The sequence below is a fragment of the Cryptotermes secundus genome, unplaced genomic scaffold (assembly GCF_002891405.2).
Source record: "Cryptotermes secundus unplaced genomic scaffold, Csec_1.0 scaffold312, whole genome shotgun sequence".
In the NCBI taxonomy this organism is placed as follows: domain Eukaryota; kingdom Metazoa; phylum Arthropoda; class Insecta; order Blattodea; family Kalotermitidae; genus Cryptotermes; species Cryptotermes secundus.
The window spans coordinates 485,191-501,175 of record NW_019727091.1 but is presented as its reverse complement, the minus strand read 5'-3'; the positions used below and the strand labels follow the sequence as shown (position 1 = coordinate 501,175).

General features: G+C 36.7%; 1 protein-coding gene across 1 annotated transcript in view; it reads left to right on the top strand.

Annotated features, from left to right (window-relative positions):
• LOC111864352 (sodium/glucose cotransporter 5) overlaps window positions 1-15,985 on the top strand; it is a gene marked incomplete in the record, with an annotated part of 159,836 nt that overhangs the window by 109,277 nt on the left and 34,574 nt on the right. Inside the window, 3 exon segments of the mRNA XM_033751398.1 lie at window positions 5,689-5,857; window positions 7,546-7,665; window positions 12,002-12,097. Coding sequence (XP_033607289.1) covers window positions 5,689-5,857; window positions 7,546-7,665; window positions 12,002-12,097 — 385 coding nt within the window.

The window sequence follows — 15,985 nt, the reverse complement described above, 5'->3', positions numbered from 1 at the left end:
CTTCTGGGNTTCTTCTACCCTGAAGATGGAGGCGATACGTTCCTCCGAAACGTCGGTTAACACCACATATACACGGTGCCAAATCCCAGAAGACTGCTTTCTTCATAGTCACCGCCGTGAAAGCCTCAAATCTTACATACACATTACATGATGGAACGTGATCCTGATAGTATTAGCAAAGTTTTATGTAGTTTAAACAATGTGTCACAATTGAAAACAAGTCAAAGAGCTAAGAAGGGGACTCAGAGTTATGGATAGTATAATTTTTATGGGAGGTTTATTGTAGTAATGTAGCTACAGCCAGAAATGTCTGCCAGTGGCATGCCCTCTGGCAATACCTTTTAAAATTTGTATAAATGTAAGTGTAGGAATGGGATAAACTGTTTTCAGCCAAGCCTCAAATTATAGAGGTGTTGAAAGTATCTAGAATTTGTATTAACTTTTATCATTTGTGTGATTTACAGCCAGTAACTGGTAAAGTGCTCATTCCTGTTCTACCTGATTTTGACATAATCGTTCAAGATAGAGGGAAGGCATGTAAAACCTGTTAAGGCAAATAAATGTAAAATAGGTGAGAAAGTGTATAGCATTTACCTATGTAANATTGGCCTATTGTAGCCTGCCCCAGGTGATTATGATGATGGAGAATTTGGTGCAATGAAGATTGGCAAGGGAAACCGAAGTACTCGGAGAAAACCTGCCCCAGCGCCACTTGACCAGACCTGGGATCAAACCTGGGCCACCGTGGTGGGAAGCCATAGCAAATTCCTTGGTGACAGCAAATATTTTCATGAGGATGTTTACTTTTTGAACAAACTTAAGTGTTCTTATGCCTCTTTAGTGTTTGGGATCCATTACTCGGGTGCAGTGTCTTATTGTATCCAGTGGTGTCACCCAAATTTTGTAATAGTAGGTTGGCTTAAGTCTCAGTAATTTGAAGCATTTTTATTAGCTGTTTAAAGTGAGTGTTCTTTAAGGCTCAACTTGAACATTTTATACTTTGAAAGCGCCATCATGTTCTATAAAATATAATACAAGGAAATCTTTAATGAAATATTTAACAGAAAACTACCATCAGGGCAGCTGTACATAATATTAGTTATTCATAAAAATGTGTGAAAAGTCCTAAAATAAATCATTGGATTCCTCTCTAATTCTCTCAGTCTAAGCTATTATTCAGGCTTATGAAATAGTTGGCATGCAAAACAAAATGAGGCTTCAAACAGCCATCTTCTTATCTTGTGCTGTGGATATTCTTGTTTCACTTTCTTTCTGATGCTGTTGCATCAGAACCAGTTGAAGCTTTGTGTAATAGCTCTGCTGTTATGTTAGTGACTGTACTGTTCATTAAGCTAAAGGCCCTTTTACCTTATGCTGAACTAACGCTACGAAACTGAGTTGTCCTTGAGAAGCCAATTTGAAGGTTCACAAGAGTATGCCACTGGACCCTATCATGAGCCAGATGAGGCCATTTCAAACCCCCCATTCCATTTCCCTAAGATTCATTTTAATGTTGTACTCCTATCTATGCTTAAGTCTTCATAGCGGTCTCTTTCCTTCAGGTTTTCTTACAAAAATTGTAATTTTTGGGAGATTTGTATGGGTGTGAAACTGTGTCTCTGACATTAAAGGAAGAACATGGACTGAGGTTGTTTCAGAATAGGGTGCTCGGGAGAATATTTGGGCAAAAGAGGGCTGAAATAATATGAAATTGGGGAAAATTGCATGATAGGTGGCTTCATAATTTGTACTTCTTGCAAAATATAATTAAGAGTTATTGGGCCAAAGGGGATGAGATGGGCAGGGCATATAGCATGCACAGGAGATACATGAAATGAATATAGAATTTTGGTGCAGAAACATGAAGGAAAGAGACCACTAGGAAGATCTCGACACAGATGCCAGAATAGTGCTAAGATGGATCTTAGATAAATAGGATGGGAGGTTTGGAATGGATTAATATCGCTCAGGATAGGGACCAGTGGCAGGCCGTTGTGAACACTTTAATGAACTTTCAGGTTCCATAAAATTCTGTAGAAATTCTTGAGTAGCTGAGCAACTTTTGGCTTCTCATGAAGGATTTGACTCCTTGGATTAGGCAGTTGAAGAGTAGTGCTTTTTATCAGTTTTATTAACTGCAGAAGCTATTTCATCTTCTTAGATTTCTCTTAATATTTGTACAGTGTTAACATGTGACAATGATAATGAATTTGCATTAAGTATCTTATGCATGGATGCTTGTGTTTGGTGATCTGTGGGCAAGAAGTTTATCACTTCTGCACTCAGGAGAGAGATGAATATGCTTTTCTGCATCCACATTCAGGGACATAGTCGAGCACATGCTTTACAACCAACTCTTACTGTCAGTATCTGTTAGTCAAGAGAACTTAGGCATGAAATATTCGTATTGCTTTTCTGACCAAATTGACAAACTGTTTCTGTTTTGCAGCTAACCATTTTTGTATCAGTGAACAGAGAAGCTGATTTATACTCTTAACAGTTCTGATTCACTGCTAGACACTAAATAGCTGTTTACTTCACAATCTTTAAGCTTCATAGGCCTACCAGTGAGAAAGCTAGTTACACTCCCTTGTTGTTTCATTGCTAGGTTAGTACTGCCAGATCATCGTATCATTCAGTGTATTTAAAATAATGTGCATACCAATTTAGTCATACACAAAGAATGTGAAATTGCTATAAAATATTAACATAATATTTCATTGCCTGAGAGATTTCTTGGTTGCAGAGGAGGAGTCATGGAACTCCCCAGATATCTCATTTCAATTTTCCAACATCACTCTCAGTATTAAGCCACTTGTTTCCAGTTGGAAGATTAAGCACCGACTGGAACCCAGGGTTTAGCAACTGGTTAATTATCTATTTACACATTAAGAAGTTCCTTAGGCCTCTGTAATAAAATGATAGTCAGTTGCCAATATGTGACTGGAAGTCTTTCTAAATGTTTCCAAATTCATGTTTTCAACATGGATTTTCAGCAATCAAAACATAGACAGAGGGAAGGTAGATTTTATGGTAGTTCAAACTGTTCATTTATTAATAAGCTTATTTCAGGAAGTGATGATTTTGCAGTGGGTGTGAAATATACTGAACTTACATTCTGTTTGTCAGTGTACCGAGGCACATAATACTAAGTCAAGTCAGTGTAATGAGTCATCATAAATTGAACTGCCATACCCTTGTCCTTGAGTCTGTAGCACATAGACTGAAACAGATATCTGCTGCTCTGAAATAGGAGGCAAAATTGTGTGCTTTCAGAAGAACCAAAATTCATAAATGATTACATCCCATACATTCTTCATATTTGTTGTCATACGAATGTGTTTATCATGTGTCTCAGTGATCTGTGTAATATCTACATACCATTGTTCTAATTTCACATTATCTTCATGCTTTTAAAATTCTTCTAACCACCAAATTTGCCATTAACCAGACTTCCAGAAACAGGTTCTACTCAACTTGTGCAAGCCTGCTGGATGACACCACTGATTATATCTCATCTGCTGCACATTTATTTTAACATGTGTACTTAGCAGATTTTAAAAGCTAAGAGACTATATAACCTCTGTTAGCACACTTTAAAACTTCCTCTTTTAAGTGGCAACTACTTGAAATTTATTGGGAAAGGTCACTGATGCATCCATGGGGCATGTTTTAGGGTAAGTTTCCTGTTATTACTAAGGTGACATTATTGGTATATTAGTTTGTAATCTAGTTTTAAAACTAACTTCTGAAGAATTCTTGTAAAAAGAAGGAATATTCACTTCCAAATATATTTGAGGGTCCAATTTGAAATTTTTGAAAGCCATTTGGCTTGGCATTATCTGCTTCAAGGTAAGTTCCAGAGTGAAATAAGCTTAAATTTAAGCAAGCAACCTGGGACATTTAATAAGTGTTATTTTATGTATTTATTTCATTGTTGAGGTGGTGTTTAAAATTAAACATTATTATAACCAGGCGAATAGTGCTTCGGAGCATATTTTTAATTTTAATTATGGAAAAGAAAATCATTACAAGATAACAAAAGTTGTATATGAACGGGAATTTGTATTAGGTAATCTAAAGAAGTGTCAGAATTTTTTTCTTCATGTCAAGGAATTGTTTATCTTAGATACTGTGTAATTTGATAAAAACAAGTTTTTGTACAGAAATGTTAATTAAATTGTTGAAACTTTATATTGTTTAATTTAAAAATTTGCTTTTATTTTACATGATAAAATTTGTCTTCAGATTATAATTTAGTTACAGTGGACTTAAGGTATTTAATTTTGTTCTTTCTTATACATATTTTAAAATATGTTTTAAATAAGTTTTGGTTGACGATGTTATAATATTGAAAGAAATTGAAATGTTATGAAACAGTATCTCTCTTACTATTCCTGGTAATTGAAACATATTCTGTCCCTTTTCAGTCTTAAATTCTGAACTCATGAATTGGTTCAGTATTTTTGCTGTCTCGAGTGAGCTTTCTCTTGCCATAAACACAGGCTCACCTGTGAAATAGGTACTGGCATGTTTTTATTAATTTACTTTTTAAAGTTGGGTTTTTAATAATACTATCAGTATTGAGGCTATATAGTGTAGAACCCTTGACTTTCTGTGCTGTGGGTTGAGCAATGTGGAAAGTGGTGCTTGACCCACAGCATAGAAAGTGTGCACTGGCATGCTCCTTGTAGCTATATGGTGAAGTGTTTGTCATCTGACATCTTAAAATTAACAATATTTTTTAAATAGAGAATGTAATAGTAATATTAAATTTTCTGCTTGTGATACAGGCGTGACATGTTGTGATAAATATTATGTTTGTCTCTCTTAAAGCAGGAGCATAAAATATTGATCCAGTCATTCATCAGCATACCAATTTTATTATGGCAGATACATGAGAGTGCATATGGCATTCTATATTTTGTTATATCCATTTAATTTCATAAGATTTCACCTATGATTAACAATTATTTTGTGACACTGTGCCATATGTCAGGCGGTTAGATGCTCACTTCTCACCACAGAGCCTTGGGTTCAGTCTTGCGTGACCTCACATGAGATTTATGGTGGAAGAAATGGCACTGAATGAGGTTTTTCTGCCCCATGTTTCCTCAATTTGAACCTACTAATCAGCATTCCACCTTCGTTCCTTACTTATCAGTCACTGCCTGAACCAGGCAGCACATTAGTCCATACACTGGGGCTTCATCTGTGAACCTGAATTTGGGTGGTTGCAGAGTAAGGAAGTTTATGTCAAGATACATTTATGTAATTTAGATAGCAGCAGTCAATTTAATAAATGGGGAGAGAATTTGACCATCTGTTAGATAGGGTACTTCTTGTAATGTTCTATTCCCAGCATTACTTTATTCATCTCAGAATATGCCTATGAATAGTAATCTTGCTTTGCAATTAAAAGTGATGCATATTCATGTTGGGTTAATGGGTCAGATGCTGCTGAAGGGGATGGCAAATTTTGACTGATCGTAATATGCCTTTCTTTGTTATACAGTAAAATATTATAAAGTATTTTATTATTTCATTTTAAGATACAACTTTTCTCACATATGCTGTACATCATTTGTTGATATAGTTTTTCTGAAACTTGGCCAAAACTCTAGAGTTGATGTTTGGGCTGAGAATACAAATCATGATGCTACAGTTCTGTTGATTGGCTCATTGCAGAGTGTTTACAGCAGTTTTGGTTGTTATATCCATCGTATGGATTCCAATTATTCAGAAGACACAGGGCGGTCAGTTGTATATCTACATTCAGTCGATTGGTGCCTATCTAGCTCCTCCTATTGCTGCGATCTACTGTCTTGCTCTCACATGGCCTCGTGTGAATGAAAAGGTATGGATACACGTGTGTAACTCCTACTTAGTTAAATGTAAAGAATGAGAGAAAATATGATAACAGGTGTGAGATTTGAGGTTCTTGTAGTGGCGAAAGTTAAAGTTATGGACTTCTGGAAAGTGATGTTGTGTAGTTTGGTAGGCAGGTACCAGTGGTCTGAAACAACCTGTTGTTCCCATCTTCAGAATAAGACCATGAATATAGAAGCAACAGGTTCCACTAGTATTGGTACCTGGTACCTACCTATGAGATTATGTGGCATGACATCCCAGAAGACTGTAATTGTAATAGGGTATTTACTTTGGGTTATTAAGAGAGCGATATAGGAAGACTAAAGGTAACAGGGATGGAATTCTTGAGATGCACCATAGGATCCCTTTCATTAGACCATAAAAAATGAATGCTATTTTTTAAGAACTAATGTCGGCCCAATCAAACCAAAATTACAAGTGAAAGGAAACTGTTAGAACATGCTAGGAGGATAAATGATATTAGACTCCAAAAACAACTAGTTAGAATATGAAGACCTGGGCAGCCTTTAAAGCAGTAGGTTGTTGTTGTTGTTGTTGTTGTTGTTTGTTTGTTTGTTTGTTTGTTTGTTTGTTTTTTTGCGTCCTGTTGTGAATGTATATAGTCAAGGTTTCTGTACTGGCCCAACACACATTTTGGGTAATATATAATAAGTGATTGTAGTGAATGTACCAGTGAGTCAATATGTTTATTATATAAAATTAAAAACACTAAATGTTTCAGTCTCACTGATTATGTATTACATAATTATATTACATGTATTACATTTTTGCTGAATATGTAGTTTTAAAATAGGTCCATTTTTGTTCAGTATAGCTTAATTTCCTAAAAAAGTTTGAAAGTTGGAAGAAACTAATAGATTGATAGAATCCTGAGGACTACTTTGACTACTCTTTGGTTTCATTATTCACAAATGAAACCCAGGTTTCATTTTCTGTTACTCATATGATGTGATTGAGAAATTCATCGTCATCTTCATGGTATCACTCTAAAAAGTCAAAGCCCAAGCCATTCACTGCAGTTTGTATGTGCCTGTGAGCATTTTTTAATCCATCTTATGCAAAACTTGTGATAGCCTATTCTGACTGTGGTAATCTCACAGAGAAGAGCATGTGAAATTTGTGAAAATTCACACGAAATTTCTGAAATTTTGAAGTGCCGTCTTTCACTTTGAAAAGAATCATCTCTTACTGCAGATGTCCAACCACTTAGCTCTTCATCATGAACATTTGTTTGCCCATCTTTGAACATTCTACACCACTGTCTGACAGTTCCTTTACTTATTACATTTTTACCATCAACTGTGCATAATTCTCAATAGATTTCCTTTCCACAGCACCAATGTTCTTAGTGTGAAGAAAGTGGATAACAGCGCTAATTTCACAGCTGGCGGTACTATCAATCGCAGGACACACCATAACTCTGCAGAGACAAGAACAAACACTAGATGACCAGTTATGTCATGGTTTACAAGACAATGATTCATGTGATGCTACCTTGCATGTGTGAGCTCTTCTCTACTCCTATATTTGTTGCCTAAAATAAATGGAAATTTCTTTCTGAATAGCCCTTGTATGTGGCAGTATGACAGAGTCCTAGAAATGCACTTCAGTAGTCTCTGAAGGTTCTTATTAATTTAAAATTTTATTTTTTAGGGTGCCTTTTGGGGTCTGATTACTGGCCTTTTTATCGGACTTACTCGAATGACATTGGATTTTTGTTTCCCAGAGCCTCGCTGCTATGAAGAAGATACTCGCCCACTAATCATTTCCAAGGTAAAGGCTATTATTTAGTAATATTATGCCAAATCATGTAACACTGTTATGCCACCTGTTATACCGTTGTGACAGGGGGGCGTGGAGGTATCCCCGCTGTCACCTTCTGTACTGCAGTCACAGGGGTAGGGCTAAGGAAACGACTGAATTACTTCCTCTATCGTTGCTTCACTGGCTAAGGGCACACTGTTCACCGGGCTTGGCTGGAGGGCGCAGGTGCGAAATGTGGTAAGGGAGGAAATCACAACAACAGAAACCCACATCTTCACCCTGTGCTACCCTTTATTAGTATAAACAAGCAATATACAGTTATATACATTTTGGTACTATCACAAAGAGCCAACTGGTGTCGGGTTACACATTACACTGTCTTAGACAATTCTTGGACCTCATCTTTCTCTCTCTTGTCACCCAGTTGCGGGTCGCTAGTCTCCTCTTTCTCCTGTTCTACTCAACCACTATATATATCTTGTGTATATATATATATACACATCCCTGCCGCTAGACACCCCCTCTGCAGCCTCTATATTACACCTATCTACCTCTGCATCACTCCGTTGGATCACTCTTACGCCCTGTACACTTGTTGTAATGTTCCTAACTCAAGTCTGATTGGAGGGGTTACACTTTAATAATATCACACTTATTAAGCATGGCGATAAGAGTAGTTCCACTTACTTGTTGAGTCTGCAGATGGATGGCGTTGCCTGGTGTCTAGTCGGTGCCCATTCTGACATGGCCTTCGGCCGCAAATGGGCCAAAATTACTGTTTGAATAATTCTGATAATAATTTGCTCTCCGGGTTATATACCTTTATTCATGCTAGCTCATTACTTTCCCGGAGGGTGTAAGCCCGCCTATAATGATGTCTTGTCCCAAGTGGTTGGCTGGGATCCTTAGGGTGGACACACCCCTTCTACTGCTAGACCATTTGGCTAACACTTTTACCTGCAAACGTCCCTCCTGTCACTCAAGTGTAAATTCTGTAGTTAGCAGTTTGATATACATTCAACGTCAATCTGCTGACAAGGCATCGACGCGTCAAAGGTTAACGGCCATCTAACTCCATATGCAGAAATTCCTTGAAGTTTCTTACCCTTCTTACATCCTCTTTCGTACGTCTTACAAGTATTTCCCAAAAATAATTCTATCCTAACCAACATTTTCCCCTAAAATACAAAAAGTTAAATACTCTTTTAACATATTACTGGGAGTCGGCCTTCACGGCACAACAAACACAATAAGGATTGGCTGCCTAGATGCTCTTCTCATCTCTGGCTGTGAAAACATGTAAAGCCATCAAAATACAGTCAACTCTCGATTATCCGGGATAATGGTGGGCATGGAAATCATGATTAATCGAAAACCCGGTTAAGACAAATGTTATTAAAAGTAGTACTGTAATACTGTACCTTCATAATACTATAGGCCTACCTGTATTTAAATTTACTCAACCTCATTTTTATGTCATCTCATGGCCTAGTTAATACTTTTTTACATTATATTGAAGTGTGAATTAGTTATTTCAATCACAGTGTTCAACAACATCCAACACTTTTTACGAATATTCACACTTAACACTTAAAAAAAATTAATATTGTCGTTTGCTTTTTCGTGGAATTTTCCTTTTTACGGATATCCGTAAGAAGCCTACGTAATATTAGCTTGTCACTTAATAAACTGTTCTCTTCACTCTCAAGATAGTCTAGTAAGGATTCCAAATGATTAAGAGCAGCACCATGTGATATTTTCTTACTAGTAGCACTGTCCACCTCTTCCTCATTCTCACTTTCTTCCCACTCTTCTGGCTGCACCCCCGCTGAACTTACGGTTTCATCACTGCTTAACATTTTGAAGCCCGGCTCACACGAGTTTCTGTTGAATACTTAACACAACACGCTTCCTTTTACACCCTGACATTTTGCTAACGCACTTGAAGATCGATACAAAGAGACCAACTGGAGCAGTGTATCTGTCCTTGAAACTTTCCACAAATCCTTGCATTCTTTGACCCCTACCCTAGAATATTGTGTTAGCATAGCGGGACCAAAAAATGCAGAGCTCGGTTCACACTAGTACGAAAATAGTGTTACAACTCACCATGTGATACAAAAGTGAATGAATCTTAAACAACATATAAGCCTCAAAAAAGCCCTGGTAGCCCCAGTTAGGCCGCAAATCGGCTTATCCGCCCCCGGATAATTGAGAGTTGACTGTATCAAGATAAATTTTTTCGTTGCCTTAGTACTTTGTCACACTATGTACAGTATATGAGAACATAAAAATGATTTTAACATGCTGTACATGAGACTGCAAAGTAGTAAACTCTCATCCGACATGGGAAATATGTTTCTTGATAGTGGCACATTCAGTGAATCTGCAGTGGTTGAACTAAACTTTGAATGGGAAACATACTGTAATGATATGTATTCATGAATAAACTGTGTGATGTAATAAAATATAATCAGAAGGTTAAGCATTAAAGTAAAATATAAACAGAATGTTAGAGTTTAAAATAAAATATCAATGTCATGTATTTTGTTCAATAAAATACTAGCAAAAAGTGAGACATCGGACTTCATATGCTATTACAGAAAGTTTGACAGGCTATGTATAAACAAAGTTGCAGTGTGTGTGGAACATAATTGTTCACATTTATTTGCTCAAAACTGAATCAAATATTACAAATCCATGCTGGAAGAGGTTAATAACTTCCTTAGGCCACAAAAATGTGATGATGAAACCAGGAACATACTGAATAAACAGGGTCTAATATGCTTGTAATATGCCACTCGCTTTTTCTAGGATCTCCTGGTCCTGCTATCAAGTTTTTCTAGAAATCTAGATTCTTGTTTGTGTCATCCACTCTGTTAGTTTGCATAAAGGAATTCTTTGGAGAGTGGGAGAGGAAATGCTATCTTTGTATTCACAACTTTGAATTTGTGACTGTCAGTCAAATCAGCACACTTTCCAGCAGAGATGAATCATTACTTTGCTAATGGTGTGAATGAAAAATTTATGTAACTCTACCAGTATGAAATTTGAGGCTCCTACTGCAGTGAATATTAAGATTATAGTTTTCTGGGATGTAACATTTTGTAGTCTAATAGATTATTACTAATATTTCAGACAGAACTGCTACGTGTGACTGAGATTAACCCATTCACCAAACTGAATATGGCTTCAAACTTTTTACCTGAAGTTGGAAACAGAACCAGTTTCCAAAATATTGTGTTGTTCTGTTTGGAATATTGGATGATCAAACACTATAATATTATGTAGGCATAGGTTGTATAAAAATGGAATGTTTTTGTTTACTGATTCTCTGCATCCTGTTTCTTACCACAGATCTAATAGAAAACTTCCAAGGATATTATGAAATTTTCTTTATACTCCTGCCAGTTTGTGCACTAACCAAGACTATTAGAGCAGTGGTCAGGTATTGGAGTAGAGACTTTGGGTATGATTCATGTCCTCAATAATCTCACTTTGTATCTTCTAATTTATTTCCTGATTTGAATGTTATTCTTCTCTTAAAATTTTAGCTCCCTGTTGTGAAAACAACCATATCCTCGGACAGCAGCAGCACATGATTATAACTTACCAATAGGCAGGGGATCTGAATGGAAGTAATTATGGCATATTTGTTGTACTTTTCTGGTAGGGTGTAAGAATTGTATTAAATCCAATGTAGGGTTCTTTATTAATAGCTTTATTTTAAAACAAATACTTTAGCAAGCAAGTCAGATGGATTATCACAGTGTGAACCTGCTTATTATTACTCTGTGCTATAAATAAACTTGAATCCATTTTTTAGCCTGCTGTCCTTCTTTTGAAAAACTAAGGAGGCTTATAAGATTGCCTTGCTCTCTGTGTGTCTGTGTATCTCTCCTCAACTCCTGAATGCTGGAAGAGTGGAGCCAGAAGAGACAGCCTATGCAATGCCATATTGTATATGTGACATGTTACCTGAAAGCTGGAATACTGCAGTCAGAAAAGAGTTATGGAGTTGGCAGTTGCTAGGCAGTGACTTAATAATGAGGTTTTCAGCTCTTGGGTTTCTACATGCTGTGACCGACTGCTAACCACAGTCCTGAGCAGAGGGCTGTTCTCTTTACGTAACTCTGGGTTGAACTGCAGAGGAAACCCTGCCTCCAGCCATTCCTCTTTTGGTAGCCTACTTTCCCTGTCTCTATGTGTCTATATGTGTTTCACCCCTGCCCTTGCTAGGCAATGGCCTGGTTGTTGGATATGTCATTTCCTACGTGGGCCATGTCATATAAAAAAAAAGTAGGTGATTTGTTCTTCCCAGTATTTCTTGTTTTTCTCATTACAGGTGCATTACATGTACTTTGCAATGATGCTCTTCTGGACAACTATTGTTCTGGCTGTAGTTGTGAGTTTATTGACAAAACCCATTCCAGAGTATAGGGTAAGTGAAGTATATTTTGATTTGCATGCCATGATGGATACTTTAATTTGTGTATGAAAGCTTCCCTTCACACAGGTTATGTAGTCTTCAAACAGTATTCTCACCTTATTTCATAGAATAGGTTTCTTTTCTCAAAATTCACATACAGCAGCAACATGTAAAATGTCTTGGGTAATGATACAGGTTAGATTCTAGGATATTTCTCTGGTTTTGGTCTGTATATGAAGTCTTGCTGTTGGCAGTCTGAGTTTGGTTGCTACCCTAAAACACAGAAAGATATGCATGCTATTAGGATTTAAAAGTTACATCATTCTAAACAAAACAAAGTCACCCGACATTTGATTGTAATGTGGAGAATCATGAAAGGCAGTGGCTAAAGATTCTGCAGTGAGTGTTCATTGCCTACAAAAGTAATATCTTGGAACACGTAAGATCTAAAAAAAATCTGATGATCTGTGACTAGTAACTTAGAACAACACAGGCATGCAGGAAGCAGCAGATACTGAATAACAAAATGGAAAAATATGTAGACTTTATCATTTTAGAACAGGGAATTGTAAGTTCTCCAGTACTCCAGATCTCAAGAAATAACAAACAACTTAAAACCTTTTGTTAGAATACTAGAAGGAATCTTAGAAAATCTCAGTATAGATGGGAAGATAATATTAAAGTGAATCTTCAAGAAAAAGGGCTTAAGGTTGTGGCCTAGGATCATTTGACTCAGAATATAGGGTGTGGCAGGCTCTTGTGAATGTGGTAATGAATCTTTGGGTTCTATAAGGGTCAGAGTATTTCGTGACTAGGCTGAACATATCTTCACAAAAATGATGGTGTACCATGGAGTGTGTTAGTTGTTTGAAACCTTCAGATTGCCAACATAGTACTTCCCAGCTCTGTGAGGTGTGATAAACAATTAAAGTGAAATAATGTATGTCCATACCTGTATATGCCATTGCAGTACAAACAGCATTTGTTCTAGTTAAGAGACACGAAAGAATGAAATGCTGATAAATATTATTCAGACAAGAGTACATGTTTTTGTGTATAGTATCTGATGTAGTTAATAATGTTGTTAGCAATGTACATTTTTGGGCTAGTATTTTATGTGGCACAAACTGAAATTTTGTACACGTTTCACATATCAGTTACTGTTTTATTCAGAATAACTTATTTTTAATTTCTTTCCTTTTCCAATTTGCAGTTTATTTTAAATCTGTGAAAATTTGATAAGGGTTGTTAAAGTATAAGTGTAATACCTTGGGCAGATACCAGTAGGGATGTTTTTAAGGGAAAATTTAAAATTGTAAATTCTTTCTGTTTGTGTGTTGTTGACTTGTTCATCTATGCTTTTGTGTTCCACAGCCTCTTAAACACTGTGTTGTCTCACTGCAAGAGTAGTGCAAAACAGTATGAATCATACATTCTTCTCTGAGATAGGGAAGGGAACTATGTGATGACTGAACCTCAGAACAATAATACAAAGTTGCCAAATTACGAATGTCTAAAACTATAGCCTTGGAAATACTAAGGATTGCCTCTGGTCATCACCAGAGGTTTTATTTACACATCCTGTGTAAATCCTTGAAACATCTTTAATTCCGACAGTACAGCCAAGGTACATGAATAACACCAAAGGTGAAGAGGCCCACCTTCCCAGAGAACACATAGGATTTTCATATAATGGCCTGGGTATATCCATTAAAAGTCAAGATTAACGGTAAAAGATACATCCAAATGGAATAAACAAGGACAGGACATCTGAGTACAAATTTACCAGGAAATACATAGAACACTCTTTGCTGTCTCAGAATTTACACACACACACACACACCCCACCACGCACGTGAAAAGGAAGCATTAAACTCTGCTTTCACTTGAACAAAGAGAAGTATAAAACAAATTAATATGTAGGTATCTCTTTGCTGTTGTATGTAGAGTAGTATAAGCTGCTCTGATTTTTAGCTAATCATTTATTTCATGCAAGAATTAATCCCACAACTAGCTAATATGTGGCTTCTAAAAATGATATCAGAATTCCCATTAAGTCCAATAGTCTAAACTCATGTTATTCAGAATTTATATCTCTACCAAATGTAAAGCACTTGTATCTAACTAGCTGTATGGTCTGAACATACTTCCACCTTGTGGCACAGTATATAGTTTAGAGAGTCTGCTAAATCAGTATCCATATTCAAATGACATGTATGAGAGAGAGAGAGAAAAGATTCAGTGCAATACCTGTATCTCTGTAGATCTTTATTTTCTAACTGTTGGCCTGTAGCCAGTATAGGACCATGGTTTTGTGGAATGTTAGGCAGCTTGTCTAGTCTGTATATAGGTTGAGTAACGAAACCTTTCCTCCAGTGGCCTACTGCCATGGGGATCTCCAACTTTTCTTGGTGTTTCCCTCAAGGTCTTTGATCATGTACTTCCTTGATGGTCTCAATGTCAAGTGTCTTTCTACAATTCACGGTCAAGTCTCACTCACCTATAGCCCTCATTTTAGGAAAGCTTTGAGCTTGTGCATTATTCAGTCTTGAGTGTGTGCACTCTCAGACTCCAGGATGACATACAGTAGTATGACATAATGTGAAACAGAATGATATAACATGGCATAGAATGGTATCAGAATTTTACAGTGCAACAGATGAGGCAGCCATCTGGGTCAAGAACTTAGGTGACTGCTTGTATAGGGGTAGAAGGGCAAGCATAAATAGTGTTTCCATAACTGTATAGCAAGAATGGGGCAGTGTGAAAGGGTATCTGGTGCAGCCATTAAATTTTACTCCTTTTACATATAGTAGAAACTGATTGCTTCAATGTCTTTGGAAACTAGAGTAGAAGATCTATGCTTAGAATATTATGAAAGCCTATGACACCTTTAATCTAGCCCAAGTGTTGTGCACCAGTATAAATCATATAGAAATTTGGGTGCAGACTGATTTGGAATTTTCGTAATAGTAGCTTTTCCCCAACGGTTCTGTAATAATGGTACTGTGGCTTGAAAAAAAATGGTGTTCTTAATTTATTGTCATGATACAGAATTTACTATAATCTAAGATGCAATCAAATGTGTGTTAAGAATAGTATTGAAGAATGCCATCTTCTGGGATGTGGCGCCATGTAGATCTTGTGTGAACCAATGTTTTGGAGGAACGTATCACCTCCATCTTCAAGGTAGAAAAATCTGTGAAAGAGGAACCAGCATAAGTAAGGGGTTAGCGGATGCTAGCAAGATCTACACAGTGCCACATTCCAGAAGACGGCATTCTTCATAGTCACCACTGTGAAAACCTCAAATCCTACAAGAATAGTACTGGTGTACAGTATCTCTGATCATTGCAAAGGTGTATGGAAAGTTAAAATAAATAATGTTAAGAACACAGTTAGTCATAAGGAAGGTTTCATTTTGGAAACTCAGATGCCTGTTCTGATTTCTAGAATGATGTGTGGAAAACCACAAGACGGACATCACTGCAACATAATTTTGTTCTTCATGTGCAGATGATGAGCTAACGTCATTAAAGAATTGAATGTTATGAGTTACTAGCATGAAAATGATGCTCCCATTTTAGATAATACAACTGCCAGAAGGAAATCTCAACTCGTTCTTAATATTTAGTAGTGCTTGGAAAAACTCTGGTCATAACTCATGATTACAGTACATGAATAGAACTAGCTGTGACCCTACATATCAAGGAAATAACACTTATTTATTATACTTACACAAATAGAAACTTCAGAACTGATGACTCAAATATAATCAATCTTAGTCTTTCTTCTCTCTGTTAAATGGAAAAAATCAGAAGAGATCCAAAGATGTACACGCATGACCAATATTATGGTTGGTACATTGCCGTGATATTACTGTGTTGCACAACTATATTC